The following is a 13,021-nucleotide window of genomic DNA, read 5'->3' as shown; positions in this document are numbered from 1 at the left end:
CAAAATCTTCTCCCACAACCACTGAAAAACAGAAGGGTTAAATTGTCCCTAGTTGCTTCTGCCCAAATGTGCTTTATCATGGAGTACCTTACGTGTTGTTGAAAAGAAGGTGTTAGTTACACTGCATCAGGAGAGGGCTAATGCTATAGACAGGTTACCTCTGGTTGTCCTTCAGCTTTAACCACATGTTAAGGAGAAAACTTTTCACTGGACATGCACCTTACCCACCAGTAGCAGAAACAACGTTAGAAGCTGGATATACTAAGTGGAAGTCTGTGGAATCCATCCCAGCTTATTTTGATGCAGCTCTTGATGATGACATTTATTACAGAAAGTTTAAGATACATTCTGAACCAGGCCAGGATTGTCCCAGGCAGAATGGGACATAGGATTATCCTAACTCAGGCAACTCCAGTGCCAGAGGGTAATAAAAGAGTGTGAAGTAGACCTGCAAAAAGATCATAAGGGATCTGTCTTGAGGTAAAGGGAGTAAGATCCAGGGCCTTATGGAAAAAGGTAGCAAAATCTTGTTGGGGCTGGCCTGGTGGTGCAGCAGTTAAATTCACACGTTCTGCTTTGGTGGCCTGGGGTTCGCTGGTTCAGATCCTGGGTGCGGACCTATGCACTGCTTATTAAGCCATGCCGTGACAGGCAACCCTCATATAAAGTAGATGAAGATGGGCACAGATGTTAGCTCAGGGCCAATCTTCCTCAGCAAAAAGATGAGGATTGGTGGCAAATGTTAGCTCAGGGTTAATCTTCCTAAAAAAAAAATCTAGTGGACAGACAACTGGATTCAAGATTTGGCTCTACTGGCTCTGTCATTTGGAGAACTCATCCAACTGCTCTAAGCCTCAGTTTGCTCAGTGGTATAATAAAAATTGTAGTACTGATGTGGTAGGTATAACACTTACTGCCCAACACTGTGTATGTGTAATTCACATTCCTCTGATCACTAAATTAAATTGAATCAGCTCCAAGCCTCCATCCTCAACACTGGCAGGGAATTGAATCTGAGCAATATTGAAACTCCTTCGAACTTCTGGGATGAGCAAATTGACGGATTATTATCCAATCCATGACATGTGAGAAGGACCCTTTCATTTCTGCTTCAGACTTCAATTCAGAGCACATATTAATTCTTCTTGTTCAAGTCCTTACAAAAATTCAAAAAGACTCATCTGTTTCTCTTCTGCCAGGAAAGAGAGGGAATAATTGAAGGAGCAAAATCATCAAATTGGCTAGAGGGAATGGGAAGCTTAAGTGGAAGGACTGGCTTTGACTAAGACCAGGGACAGTTCATTTATTGCAGCAGGAGGAAGGCATCCGTATGTCCACCCGAGGTGTGTCTGTGAGTGCCTTGGTGTGAACAGCTTCCTGTTAATTCCTTTGTCTTGAATTTTCTGCTTTCCTCTCAAGATTTTTTTCTTATGATTTCTATGTTGATCTCCTTCATCCTTTGTTCATCTGAATCTCCTCCTCTTTCTGTTATCATTTTCTTTTTTTAAACTAGCCATGATATTGAGTATATTTTTTTATTTTTTATATTTTTATAAAGTTTTATATTCCTACTATTAATTTTAAAAGACTTTGGTTATTGCATATTTTTTCATAAATATAACAACATTGCATTTTACTTGATTAATTGTTTTTCTTGAGGGTCATTGAATCTCAAATAGAAAAAAAAGAAAGTTCTGGATTTAGTGAATTTGATATATTTACATCATCTGCAACCAGGCTATGTTATATGTAGGGGATAGAATTAATGATCAAAGAAGTGTTGCCAAGCAAAAAGCTCTGACATTCTTCAATATGAAGATAAAAATCATTTGAAATTAATAATTATTTATATGCAAAGTAAGGCTGCTAAGGTTCTTGAAAACAGTTTATTTTCTTTCAATTTTGTTTATTCTGTTAATATACTGAGCAAACTCTTTTTTCTAGATAGTGCCAAAGTAAACTTTTGCCCAGCCTGTGTCTGCTTTTTCATGATTCTCTGAATTAATAAGTTTCGCTAAGTTCCAAATGGATATACTGCCTGGTGCAGGGTTGTCATCCGACTTAATTCTGCCTCATGATTGGATCTTAAATGATCAATTGAGACCTGTTAGTTTAGATGCTATATTCTTTATGAATGTCATTGATGTTTGTTAATAACATTCATGCATCAATCAAGTTCCAAGAGATTCACCAGCTTGCAAATAAGAATTTCTGCTGCATTGCTACACATTTGTAGAATGTGTCTGGGAATAAAGGAAAAGGGAAGTTCCTCTTTTCCTTCATCCCTTCTTCTCCACTTCCATATTGGCCAGAGTATTTCATTACCTTTCTATTGGAGACTAAATAACAGCCCCCAAAGATATCAGATCCTGATCCTTGGAACCTGAAAATCTTATCTTATAAAGAGGATCTTTGCAGATGTCATTAAGGTTCTTGACATGGGAGATCATCCTAGTGAGCCTTAAATGCCATCACAAGTGTCCTTATAAGAGAAAGGCAGAGGGAGATTACATACAGAGAAGAGGAGGAGGCAAGGGTGACCAGGCAGGCAGAGCTTAGAGTGATATAGCCACAAGACAAGGAATGCTGACAGCCAGCAGAAGCTGAAAGAGGCAAAGAAGGTATTTTCCAGAGCCTCTGGAGGGAGTACCATACTGCTCACATCTTGATATCAGACTTCCACCCTTCAGATCTATGAAAGAATACATTTCTGTTGTTTCAAGTGACCAAGTTTGTGGGAATTTGTTATGACAGTCATGAGAAACTCATATGCTCCCTTCTCCCTATCTCTAGAGAGTGTTTGAGCTACACTTAAATATCAGAGAGAGAAAAAGTAGCTGGAATTTTAGCTGCTTGCCTTAGTATTTTCCTTCTGGATTAGCTGAGACAGGAACATGGTGAGGGGAGGTAACCTGAGAACAAGACTCAGGTCTCTGCTCCCACCCGTCAGTTTTGTGACTTTGGGCACTTAAAATCTCTGACTCTTAGTTTTGCCTTAAAACAAGAGAGTTTCACCCGATTAAAAGATTTTCAAGTTTTGTTTGCAGATTCTATGACAATTTTTAGTTTTAATTTCAATATTAAAATACACATGTTGAGTTATATTAAAAACATAGTGGTTTTAAACACTTGAATATGTTACATATTAGATAGCAACACTTCGAAGACCAATGTGTATTAAATTCTGCTGCCATCTGAATTCATTTTGCTGTTAACCACAGAATACAACTTCCTATTCCGTCCATGTTTAATTCAATGAGTCTCAATTGTTGTCAAAGGAGGACAACAGAGAATACTCTAGGGCGCTTTACCAAAAAAACTCGGCAATCCAGGCCCCACTGTAAGATATTCTAATTTAGTAGGTTTTCTGTAGAGGATTTAAATATCACAGAACAATCTGAAGAACCAATATAACCCATTACTCTTTTTACCGCCCTTCCTCCACACCATTCAACTGGTGCTAATATTCTGATCTAAATGTTTTCTTATTGAATATGGGGTGTTTTTATCAGTGAGGGTTGAAGATCTTTGCTTTCCTTTTCCATTTGGTCTCCAGTATCAGTCATTCTGTAACCCCATACCCAGACTTGTCCTTCTCCACTCACTTGCTGGAGGCTCTCACTAACCTGCATATGGACCATCACTGTGGCCTTCTCACTAGTCTCCCTCTCTCTAGCCTCTAGGCCTCACACTCAATCTATCACTGTTCCTAGACAGTGTTTTCATTTCATGACTCTATTTCAGAAGCAAGGAATAAGGCAAGCCCGTAAACCTTAGCCTGGCATTCAAAGCCTTGTGATACCAGATCCCTATTTATGCTCATCTTTTTTCACTTTCCAATCTGAGCCTTCTTTTTTCAAAAATTGTTTTACTCACTCTTCACCCTCACATGGTACTTTCATGCTATAATTTACATTGATTTCCACATGTGGAAATACCACTTCTTCCTCTATACTCTCCAGAGTTAGTTGGTCCAGTGGTCCGAATGTCACTACTTCAGCCTACGCTGTTTCCTTCTATGAATGGCTATTAGAACCTACTTTCAACTATACAAACAACAGTTGAAATATTCTTTTGGATACAGTACACAAATACTTCAGGGTTCCCAAAAAGACAGATAGCTTTCCTCACCATTCTACCACCTTTCTAGACCCTACCTGATGCATACAGTCTTTCCCAGCTCTTTCATCCCATTTTGGTTTCCTTTTTTATTTTTCTTTGTCTTTCTCCTCAGTCTCACTCATCCTTCATACTTTGTCCTAGTTTACTACTTAGTGTTTCCCAACACTGTCATGTGTTAGAACCATCTGGACAGATTTTAAAGCATACAGATTCCCAGAACCCACAGACAGGAATTTTTCTTTAATTGATCTTTGCAAGGACCAATGTACCAAAAATACACATACACTGACATTTTTTTAATGTTTCCTAGGTGATTCTAATGCAGGAACTGTGTTGAGAAGCACTAAACTGAACCAGATTAGAAGTTCCTTTAAGGAAGCAATCATATATTATACCTCATTTGCCTTCATTGTAATTACAAGGCCAAGTGATCGATAGATACATATTGATTGGCTGATCTTCTTTTTGTTTTAAAGAAAGAAGAGGAAGAAGAAGAAATTGGGGAAGGAAGTCTTATTAAGAATACCCAGTCCTGCCAGTCCCCACTGGAGAACTGCGCAGGTCTTCATGAACCTCCCTGTGGATCCCCAAGGATCTGATACTTAACAGATTCCTGCAAAACTCTATTAAGCATATCAGTTCACCTCATGGTTTAGTCACTGACTGAAATGGAAGACATTAGTTAAGGTCAAGATTTTACATTTAAAAATAGTTATTGTCAACAAGGAACTGGAGAAATGTTCTTGACAGCAACCCAGTATTTTTTATGTTTTGTCACAGTATTTATATGTTTTCTTTGGGGCCAGCACCTTATGTTCATTATGTTACCAAATCCAATATGGACGAATAATAGTGCATCACAGCCTATCTGCAAATAGTGCGTCTTACCCACACTGGGGTAATTGCCTTTCCAGATCAGGATATTTCCAAAACTGCAGTAGACTACAGTCTGTCTTGATGGGCAATGGTCATCCATGATCTGACTCATACTGTCTGGTCTCCGCTACCCCTCAATATGCAGACCCTTGGAGTGTACAAATGAGACATGTGAAATCTAGTGTCTTTTACAAATTGCAAGCATGTGACTTGTGCATCTTTACTCATCAGAGTCACTTCACCATATCACTTCACGGTGCCTCAAAATGCAATCCTCTCTCTCTGGTAAACTCTGTCCAAAAGTTGGGTGCATTTGATCAACATTTGTGCTTACTCTTGTGCACAGGCTTTGTTAGCCTTTTAGACGCTTATGAAATTGTTCTGTTTCTGTGCCACAGTGGTGGTGGTTGGGGCGGAAGTGGAGACCAGAGAGACAGTCCTATTATATATAGTTATAATGAAAAACTTTTCTAGTACCCTAGCCTGGAGTCTCCAGTTCATTTTAATATAATGAGATATTAATTAGGTGCATATAAAGGACAAACTATCCCTTTATTGGTTTGTCATCATGTTCCTACAGCTATTCAGTTCCATTTTGACCATATTCTCCTTACAAAGAATAGGCATATAGGGTTTCCCTTGTATTTTAAAGAAAAAAAGTGTGCCAAACTTCTCCAACAATCTGGAATTTTATTCCATCCATATACATGCATAGTAACAACATTTGTTGAGAAATTATTTCTATCAGAAGTAGAACATTATCTTTGTGATCACCAGGTGCAGTATTGCTACTCTTAGATTTAAATAGATCTTATATATGAATTAAATTCATACTTGCAGCATTGAGTTTAGGGTTTCGATTTAGACTGTGCCTTTCAAAAGATAAAACTGATTAATACTACCTCATTACTTACAATACTGCTTCCAGTAATTTTGTTCATTCTTTATAAAGTATTGCATTTAACAGCAAAGGTTTAAAAATTGAGACAGAGCTGCATCAGCGAAAGAAAATACAAGTACTATACAAGAAAAAAATTGCCATCTTCATTTAACGTACATGTTTAAGATTAAGAAAATGGACAGAAACATACGGCTACATACGAATGCAAAGCCTAGTGACTAAGAGACTGTATCTGCTAAAATATAAAGTGCAAACGGAGCCTGATTATCCAAGAATTGAAATCTTAAGGCGAACTTATAGCACATGTATTTAGAACATCTTTGCAAGTTATATTTTAGCATATACATATATCTGCAACAGCATATAAGAAGAAATCAAGATACACGAGTGCTTTTGAAGCTATTTCTAAAATGCTTTTCTGTATTGTTTGTGACTATTTTCTTTAAAAGCTACTATACAGTGCAAACCATATGTGCTACACAATAACTATACAATAACATTACAAATGACTTTAATATAAAGTTTTTAAATAAAAAATAACATAACCACAGCTATGAATACTGCTGGTAAAATAAATTAATTTCTTTTTTGAAAATGGCACCAATAATACACTTGACTAATGGACTGTAATGAAATTACACCTTAAGTCTTCAACTCAGCCATAATGAATTATCTCCTGATTGCCCAGATGTAATTCAAACAGCTTTTGTTTTTTTTTCTGGACTGGGTAGAACAACATACTAAACACTGGTACCAAAGGCGACTGATGTTTATGTATTTAGTTATTTCATTTGACATGTTCTGCTGCATGTGATGAGCAATAAAACTTCTTGTGAGTTATAAAGTTTGAGAGGTTGTTGAACTGGATGTCACACAGACGGCAATATTTCCCACTGGTTGGAGCCTGGGTGGAGCCATTCACGCCTTTTGCTATACTAGACAACTGTTCCTCTGTGGAGGGAATTCCTGGTGAGACGTTCTCATTTGCAGCTAACGGATTCTCCGAGATCCACGAGGGAGATTTGTGGCCATCTTCATGCTGAGGATTCTGGGACACGTTCTCTTGCTGGGTGTTGGTGGCGGGTCTCTCATCTTGCTTCAGTCCACCATTAACTATTACCATGCCTCTATTTTTGGGCAACAACGGCAGGGAATCTTTCTTCGGCACAGCACACCCATTTGAAGAAGCCTGGCCTTTGGGAGATTCATTTTCCGCGTTTGTGCTTTGCTCTATGTCAGCGTTATGGATGACAAGAGAACCAGAAATATAATCACTTGCTTTTATTCCATAATACGGAGAAAGCTGGTCTGCTCCTTTTGTCTTCTTTATTGCTCCAGGGTAAAGGCATTGTGGAAGAAACAAATGTTTGTTTTCTTCTTTTGTAGCAATGAGCTGAGCGGCTTCGCTAAAGACTTTCAGGCCTTGCAGAGTTGCTAAGTGGGATGAAAATAAGTTTCCATTGGGAGAAGGCTGCTTCAGATTCCCATTTTTCTCACATTTTATTATGCTTCTTTCATAGCTGACATCAGGGCTGTTTCGTTCGCTTTCTGGATTGGGAAACACTTTGCTGTCGAGTTGACCCAGGTCATTACGCTGATGTGCAGTGACGGGACAGAAATTCTGCTTGTGGGCCAGGTAGTTTTCTACCTTGTTGAAACTGATCTTGCACACAGTGCACTCGTGATAGTCCAGCAGCCTTTTGGGAGACGCGGTTGTCCGCTCAGACTGGGATAAACACTTTTTGCTGAGATCTATGGGCACGTCCATCTCTAAGCAGGAAACATTGGAATGAGTAGTGTCACATTTGGAAGCTGGAACACATTTGTTGATCGTCAGAGAAGTTTCCAAATGCTTTGAGACAATTCCTGGAAAGATATCACATCTTGGGTGGTAGCACTCTCCAAGCCCTTCTGTGGGTTCTTGAGTGGAGGTACAAGGATTGCTGAGGTTGGCTACATCAAGAAATCGCTGTTGGACCAGCGGAGGCCTTTGTTCTTGTTCAGGTAGGCACATCTCATACATCTTCCTTCGCTTGCGTGTGCGCATGGTTCTCTGCATGGCAGGCACTTTATTGGAAGCAGACCTCTTTAGTGGAGGGTCGTGGCGTGTAGCACAGTAATACTGTTTGTGGACCATGTAAGTTTCATGTCGGCTGAAGGTAATGTTGCAAGCTTCACAGGTAGTCTTATTTGGGTCACCTTCCCCGTCCACTAAGGGGACGCTGGGATTTTTCACATCAATAGGTTTTCCATTAATTTTATCATCATTGCTATTGGAGGTGGAGAGCTTCTTAGCTTGAGTGGAAAAATCCTTGTCATGGCCCTTCCCATTTGGCCCAATTAAATCTAAAACAGTGGAAGAATTGATGCAGGATGTTTGAAGAAGTGGATTCTCAGGATCAGCAGAGTGAGTAGCTGGGTTGAGAAGGTTTATGGAGGTTTGGCCAGTGTTCGGACTCACGGCCTCAGGCATCTTTTCTGAAACACCAGGGAACTCTGGGGACTTGGCCATCTGCTGCCATCGGCTGCTGCAATAATGTTTTTTGTGCACTAGATAATTATCCAAATTATTGAATGTTATGTTACACTCAAAACAAGTAGCCCCCTTGGGCATCAAGGGGCTGTAAATTACAGGAGGATAGCTACTACTTCCGTGCCTCAGTCGCCGATGTACCAGTTCAGACATCTTGGCTAAGATCTCTGAAGCTTGAGGGACCATTGTGATGTCTTGGGGAAAAGCAAATTGAGACAGGAAAGGGCCCACGGGGAAAGAAGGCCCAATATTAGGCTGCACTGGAGATGAGGCGAGTCTCGGACTAGAGGGCTCAGACTTGATTTTTGTGTAAGAAAAGCTTTGTTTGTTTGTTGTAGGCTGTATCTCTGGTCTCTGGTTAGCGAGAAAGAGCTGAGTCTTTTTCTCACACTTGTCCAGCTCTGTGTCAGAGCTCGCATCTTTAGTCTGCATGGCCTTTTGGCTCTGGGGGAGTTCACTTCTGGTCAACAAGTCTGTGGCTGGCTGTAAGCTGTCTTCGGTTCCACTTGGAGAGTGTTCCATGTCACTTTCTCTGGGAAGTTTGCTGCCAGGGACATGGAGCTCCTGGTGCTGCAATAACTCCCTCTGAGTCTGGAAGCCAAAGTGGCAGTGATTGCATCTGAAGGCAGCTTGAGTGAGATGGGAGAACAGGTGTTGGTGAAAGTTGATCACAGAATCAGCAGTGTAGCTACAGACGGTGCATTTTAGACTAGCACCAGGGGGGAGGAATTCTTCCATTTTCACTCCTGGAGAGATATACAAAATAAGAATACTGTTGGGTTTTTAATGAAATGAACCTTTGCTAATGATCTAATATCTTCAACACAACAGGAATAAATTGAAATCTTTCAGAATCTCATTTGTGATATTTAACTTTTTTCTTCTGACGTCTTTTGCCATGTGTGATAACAGTAAAAGCACTTAATAGTTTCTAAAGCACCTTCATGGATATTGTCACATCACAGTTGGATAGGCACCAGTATCTCCACTTTACAGGTCAGAAAACAAACTCAAGGAGGTTAAGGGAATTGATTCTCATAATAAAGGTGTTCAGTGATGGAGCTATGCCTAAATCTCAGATTTTATAATTTCTAATCTAATAACCTTCTTACCACAACACTATGCTCTACATTAGAAAGATGTAGGCATTCATTAGAGTTGAGATTGATAACTTGTGTGCAAATCAAATAACTCTCAGTGCACTAGATTTGGTCTTTATTCTAAAGACCCCAAATAGGAACCATTTTGTAAAGTAATTAATAACCTCCTACTTTGTCTTTGGTACAAATGTAGAATTTTATTTGTTGGTTTTGCTGAACGTGGTTTATCTCTACTCAGGGCTGATATTCAGCTGGTAGACTCTAGTACACTAATATAGTAATTTAGGACCAGCATCCATGCTGGTTGATCACTGCCTGTTTCTAAATATTTTGAATACCACCAATGACTGCTGGGTAAACCTCACTGTGATATTGTGATTTATAAGATATATATACTCAAATGTCCAAAATATATTTCTCATTTGTATTTGGTCTGTAGAGTTCTTGGCTCACAGCTCCTAAAATCCTGGGAATTTCTTCTGATAAGAGCAATAAATGTGTCTTCTGTTATGTTAATGTGGTGGCTTTTGGAAAGCCCTTAGGTAACCAAAGGATAGGGCGCTGGTTGTTAGGAGAATCAATCATATGATTAGAAGGTTGGAACTTTCAATCCATCCCCACCACCCACCTCCCTGTCCACACAAATCCTCCAGGGAGGGGACAGGACCTGGAGATTGAATTCAATTGTGAATGGCCAATGATTTAATCAATCATGCTTGTGTAATGAAGCCTCTGTAAAAACCCAAAAGGATAGGGTTGGGAGAGTTTCCAGGTTGGTGAACACGTGGAAACTTGGGGAGAGTGGTGCTGGAAGAGAGCATGGAATCTCCTAGGCCTTTCCCATACCTTGCCCTGTGCATCTCTTCCATGCAGCTGTTCTTGAGTTATATCATTTTATAGTAAACCAGTAATCTAGCAAGTAAAACGTTTCTCTGAGTTCTGTGAGCTATCCCAGCAAATTAATCCAAACCAAGGAGGGAGTCTTGGCAACCTCTGATTTACAGCTGGTTGGTCAGAAGTACTGGTAATAACTTGGGCTTTCAACTGGCATCTGAAGTGGATGTAGGGGGCAATCATGTAGGACCAACTCCTTAACCTGTGGAATCTGACCCTATCTTGGGGTAGATAGTGTTAGAATTGAGTTGAATTGTAGGACACCCAGTTTGTGTCCAGAGACTTACCTGGTGGTGGGCGTGGGGGGGGGGGGGCAGGAGGGTGTGGCTTGGGGGGCACAGACGGGAACTACGACTCCTCCCTACCAGGAATTGGAATTGGGATCTGGACATTTTTATTCACTAAGGTCAACTCTAGTGTCCATTTGTGGCATATGGTTAAACATAAGGCTTGGCTCATCCTCCGCACTTGAGACTAAAACAAGAATTGCCTTTTATATTTATAAGCTGAAAATATGTCAGAGCAAACCCAATCTTTCAGTGATAAAAGGGAACTTCTCCTTCCCGTCTCCTTTTCTCCTTAACTAATCCAATACTCATTTTTCTCTTTAGCTGGAAAGATCCCTCTATCTCTATTTTTGTTTTGTGCATGACTTTACTCACCATCTGAGACAACCAACCTACTTCTGCTTCCTCTGCTTTATCACCTACATAGAGACAGCTCATTTGTAGGGACAGGGGAAAGAATGAGTAGAAAGGAAATTGCCTATTTTTATAGGTTCAAAGACAAAAGCTTGCCCTGCACTGGAGTGTTGGAGGTCGGAGCTAGTTTTTTAAAACTCAGCACCTATTTCACTTTTCAATTATTCAGTCCAAGCAAAAACAGCAAAGAAGTCACCAAGAGGTTTCCTGCAAGTTTAGTCTTATACATGCTGAAGAACTCTGACTCCAAACCCTGGTTTGCCCATCCAAGAGTGTTCCTAGAAATAACTAAAGTTAATATAATTCTGTACATTTGGTTAACTTCAACTTTTTAAAAAAATATGGGCCTTAGAATACTATGTAATGATACTAACAACAATCGGGCATACAATTCTAAAATAATTGGGAATAGCTGCCACCTTGCTGTTAGGAGTGGGCTTTAAAAAAATGGCTTTTCAGTCTAATTTTTCTTAAGGAATTTTAAAACATAGTACTAAAAGCGATTTTATGTCGGAAAAATCAACTAAGCTGTTATGACGCACACTCTGGAAATCAAGAGCATTTTATGGATCCAGATTTGAAAGCTAATTTCTCTCAAGTGTGATTTTAATTGGATCTATCAAAATAAGAGCTCTGTTTCAATTCAGCAAATACTTATTCTCATGTACATACTACTTATTCTCTGCCAAGTGGAGAAGAACATGGTCAGTTTCCAAAGATCACTTGATGCTTAAATCAATGAATATTAATGACAATATACAAAGGGCATTCTGACTTTCTTTGTAAAATTATGTTGTTTTACTTCATTTGAAAAAAATAGAATGATGTGGCCTGCAATCTGAGCATTTTAGTTAAAAAGAATTCAGATGCAAGTCCTTTGAGTAGAATATACTGATTATAAGTGACATAAGCTAACAACCAGCTGGGTCCAGTAAGCTAGATTTTGATTTTATAGATAGATATAGTTAGACAGATATAGACGTATATATGTATGTATCTATGAATGAATATATAGAGAGTCTCCTGGAGCAAAAGAAGCAACACGGGAGGCACTTACCACTGTGCGAACTCAGGTGCATTTCTAGAGCTCGGGCATTTGAAAAGCTCTTGGTGCATTGTGGGAAGGGGCATAAGCTGGAAATCTGAGGAGAACTGTCTTCATTTTCTTCTGCCACTGGAGCAGCTTCTCTTTGCCTTCCACTGCAATAGTACATCAGATGAGCTTGCAGATTCCGCTCACTCCGATACCAGATGCCGCAGGACTTGCAAGGGAATATATCTTCTGCAGGCAAAATCACAGGGACACATTAGCTGCTGCCCATTTGGAGCCAACCATAGGTAAAGCAGCATTTAGTTCAATTTTTCTCAGAGACTGCTCTCAGCTTCTGAACTAGGCAATCAGACAGTGATGAGTGGAGTCTTGGATGTGGTTCCACAGTACAGGACTAAGCTTTTAAAAAATGGTTACACTCAATGCAATTTACCTTCCCACAAACTCTTTAGAAAGTGGTACTGTAGGAAATGCCAACATTAAAAGAACAAAAGATTAATTTTAAATTTTTTACACTGTATTTATGGTTTAGAAAAATATGCATTTATAAACAGCAATGTAAATTGGCTTATCTGTTTGATTAAAAGGATCTAATGGCTGAATTAAAGTTAGCTTTGATGCCAACTTCTGACATCATTTGTTCATTTAATAAATTAATTACAGAATGCCTACTATGTGCCAGACTCTATGCTGGGTTCGGTGTAAAACAAAATGAAAGGCCAAACTGCTGTCATTAAGGAGTTTAAGGTCTCCCGGGGTTGATGAACAAGCGGTCAGATAATTATGTTAGAATGCAAGGACTGTTCGGTTGCAGGAATCTGTGGAAGCATGGAAAAGAGAGAC

The 13,021-nt window shown here is 39.6% G+C and overlaps 1 protein-coding gene and 1 long non-coding RNA gene across 5 annotated transcripts in view; one reads left to right on the top strand and one right to left on the bottom strand.

The window, feature by feature from the left end:
* Positions 1-6,227, top strand: part of LOC138915419 (uncharacterized) — a 51,204-nt gene extending 44,977 nt beyond the window's left edge. Inside the window, exon 3 of the long non-coding RNA XR_011421340.1 lies at positions 4,599-6,227. This is a non-coding gene — a long non-coding RNA (uncharacterized lncRNA). The remainder of the gene's footprint in view (positions 1-4,598) is intronic.
* Positions 5,669-13,021, bottom strand: part of ZFPM2 (zinc finger protein, FOG family member 2) — a 439,892-nt gene continuing 432,539 nt past the window's right edge. For all 4 annotated transcript variants that reach the window (XM_023648859.2, XM_070221671.1, XM_070221673.1 and 1 more), the window contains 2 exons: positions 12,185-12,409; positions 5,669-9,178 (listed from right to left, as the gene is read on the bottom strand). In XM_023648859.2, coding sequence (XP_023504627.2) covers positions 6,687-9,178; positions 12,185-12,409 — 2,717 coding nt within the window. In that variant the 3' untranslated portion in view covers positions 5,669-6,686. The remainder of the gene's footprint in view (positions 9,179-12,184; positions 12,410-13,021) is intronic.

Source organism: Equus caballus, chromosome 9 (genome assembly GCF_041296265.1).
Source record: "Equus caballus isolate H_3958 breed thoroughbred chromosome 9, TB-T2T, whole genome shotgun sequence".
In the NCBI taxonomy this organism is placed as follows: Eukaryota; Metazoa; Chordata; class Mammalia; order Perissodactyla; family Equidae; genus Equus; species Equus caballus.
This window is presented reverse-complemented; position numbering and strand designations above follow the sequence as displayed.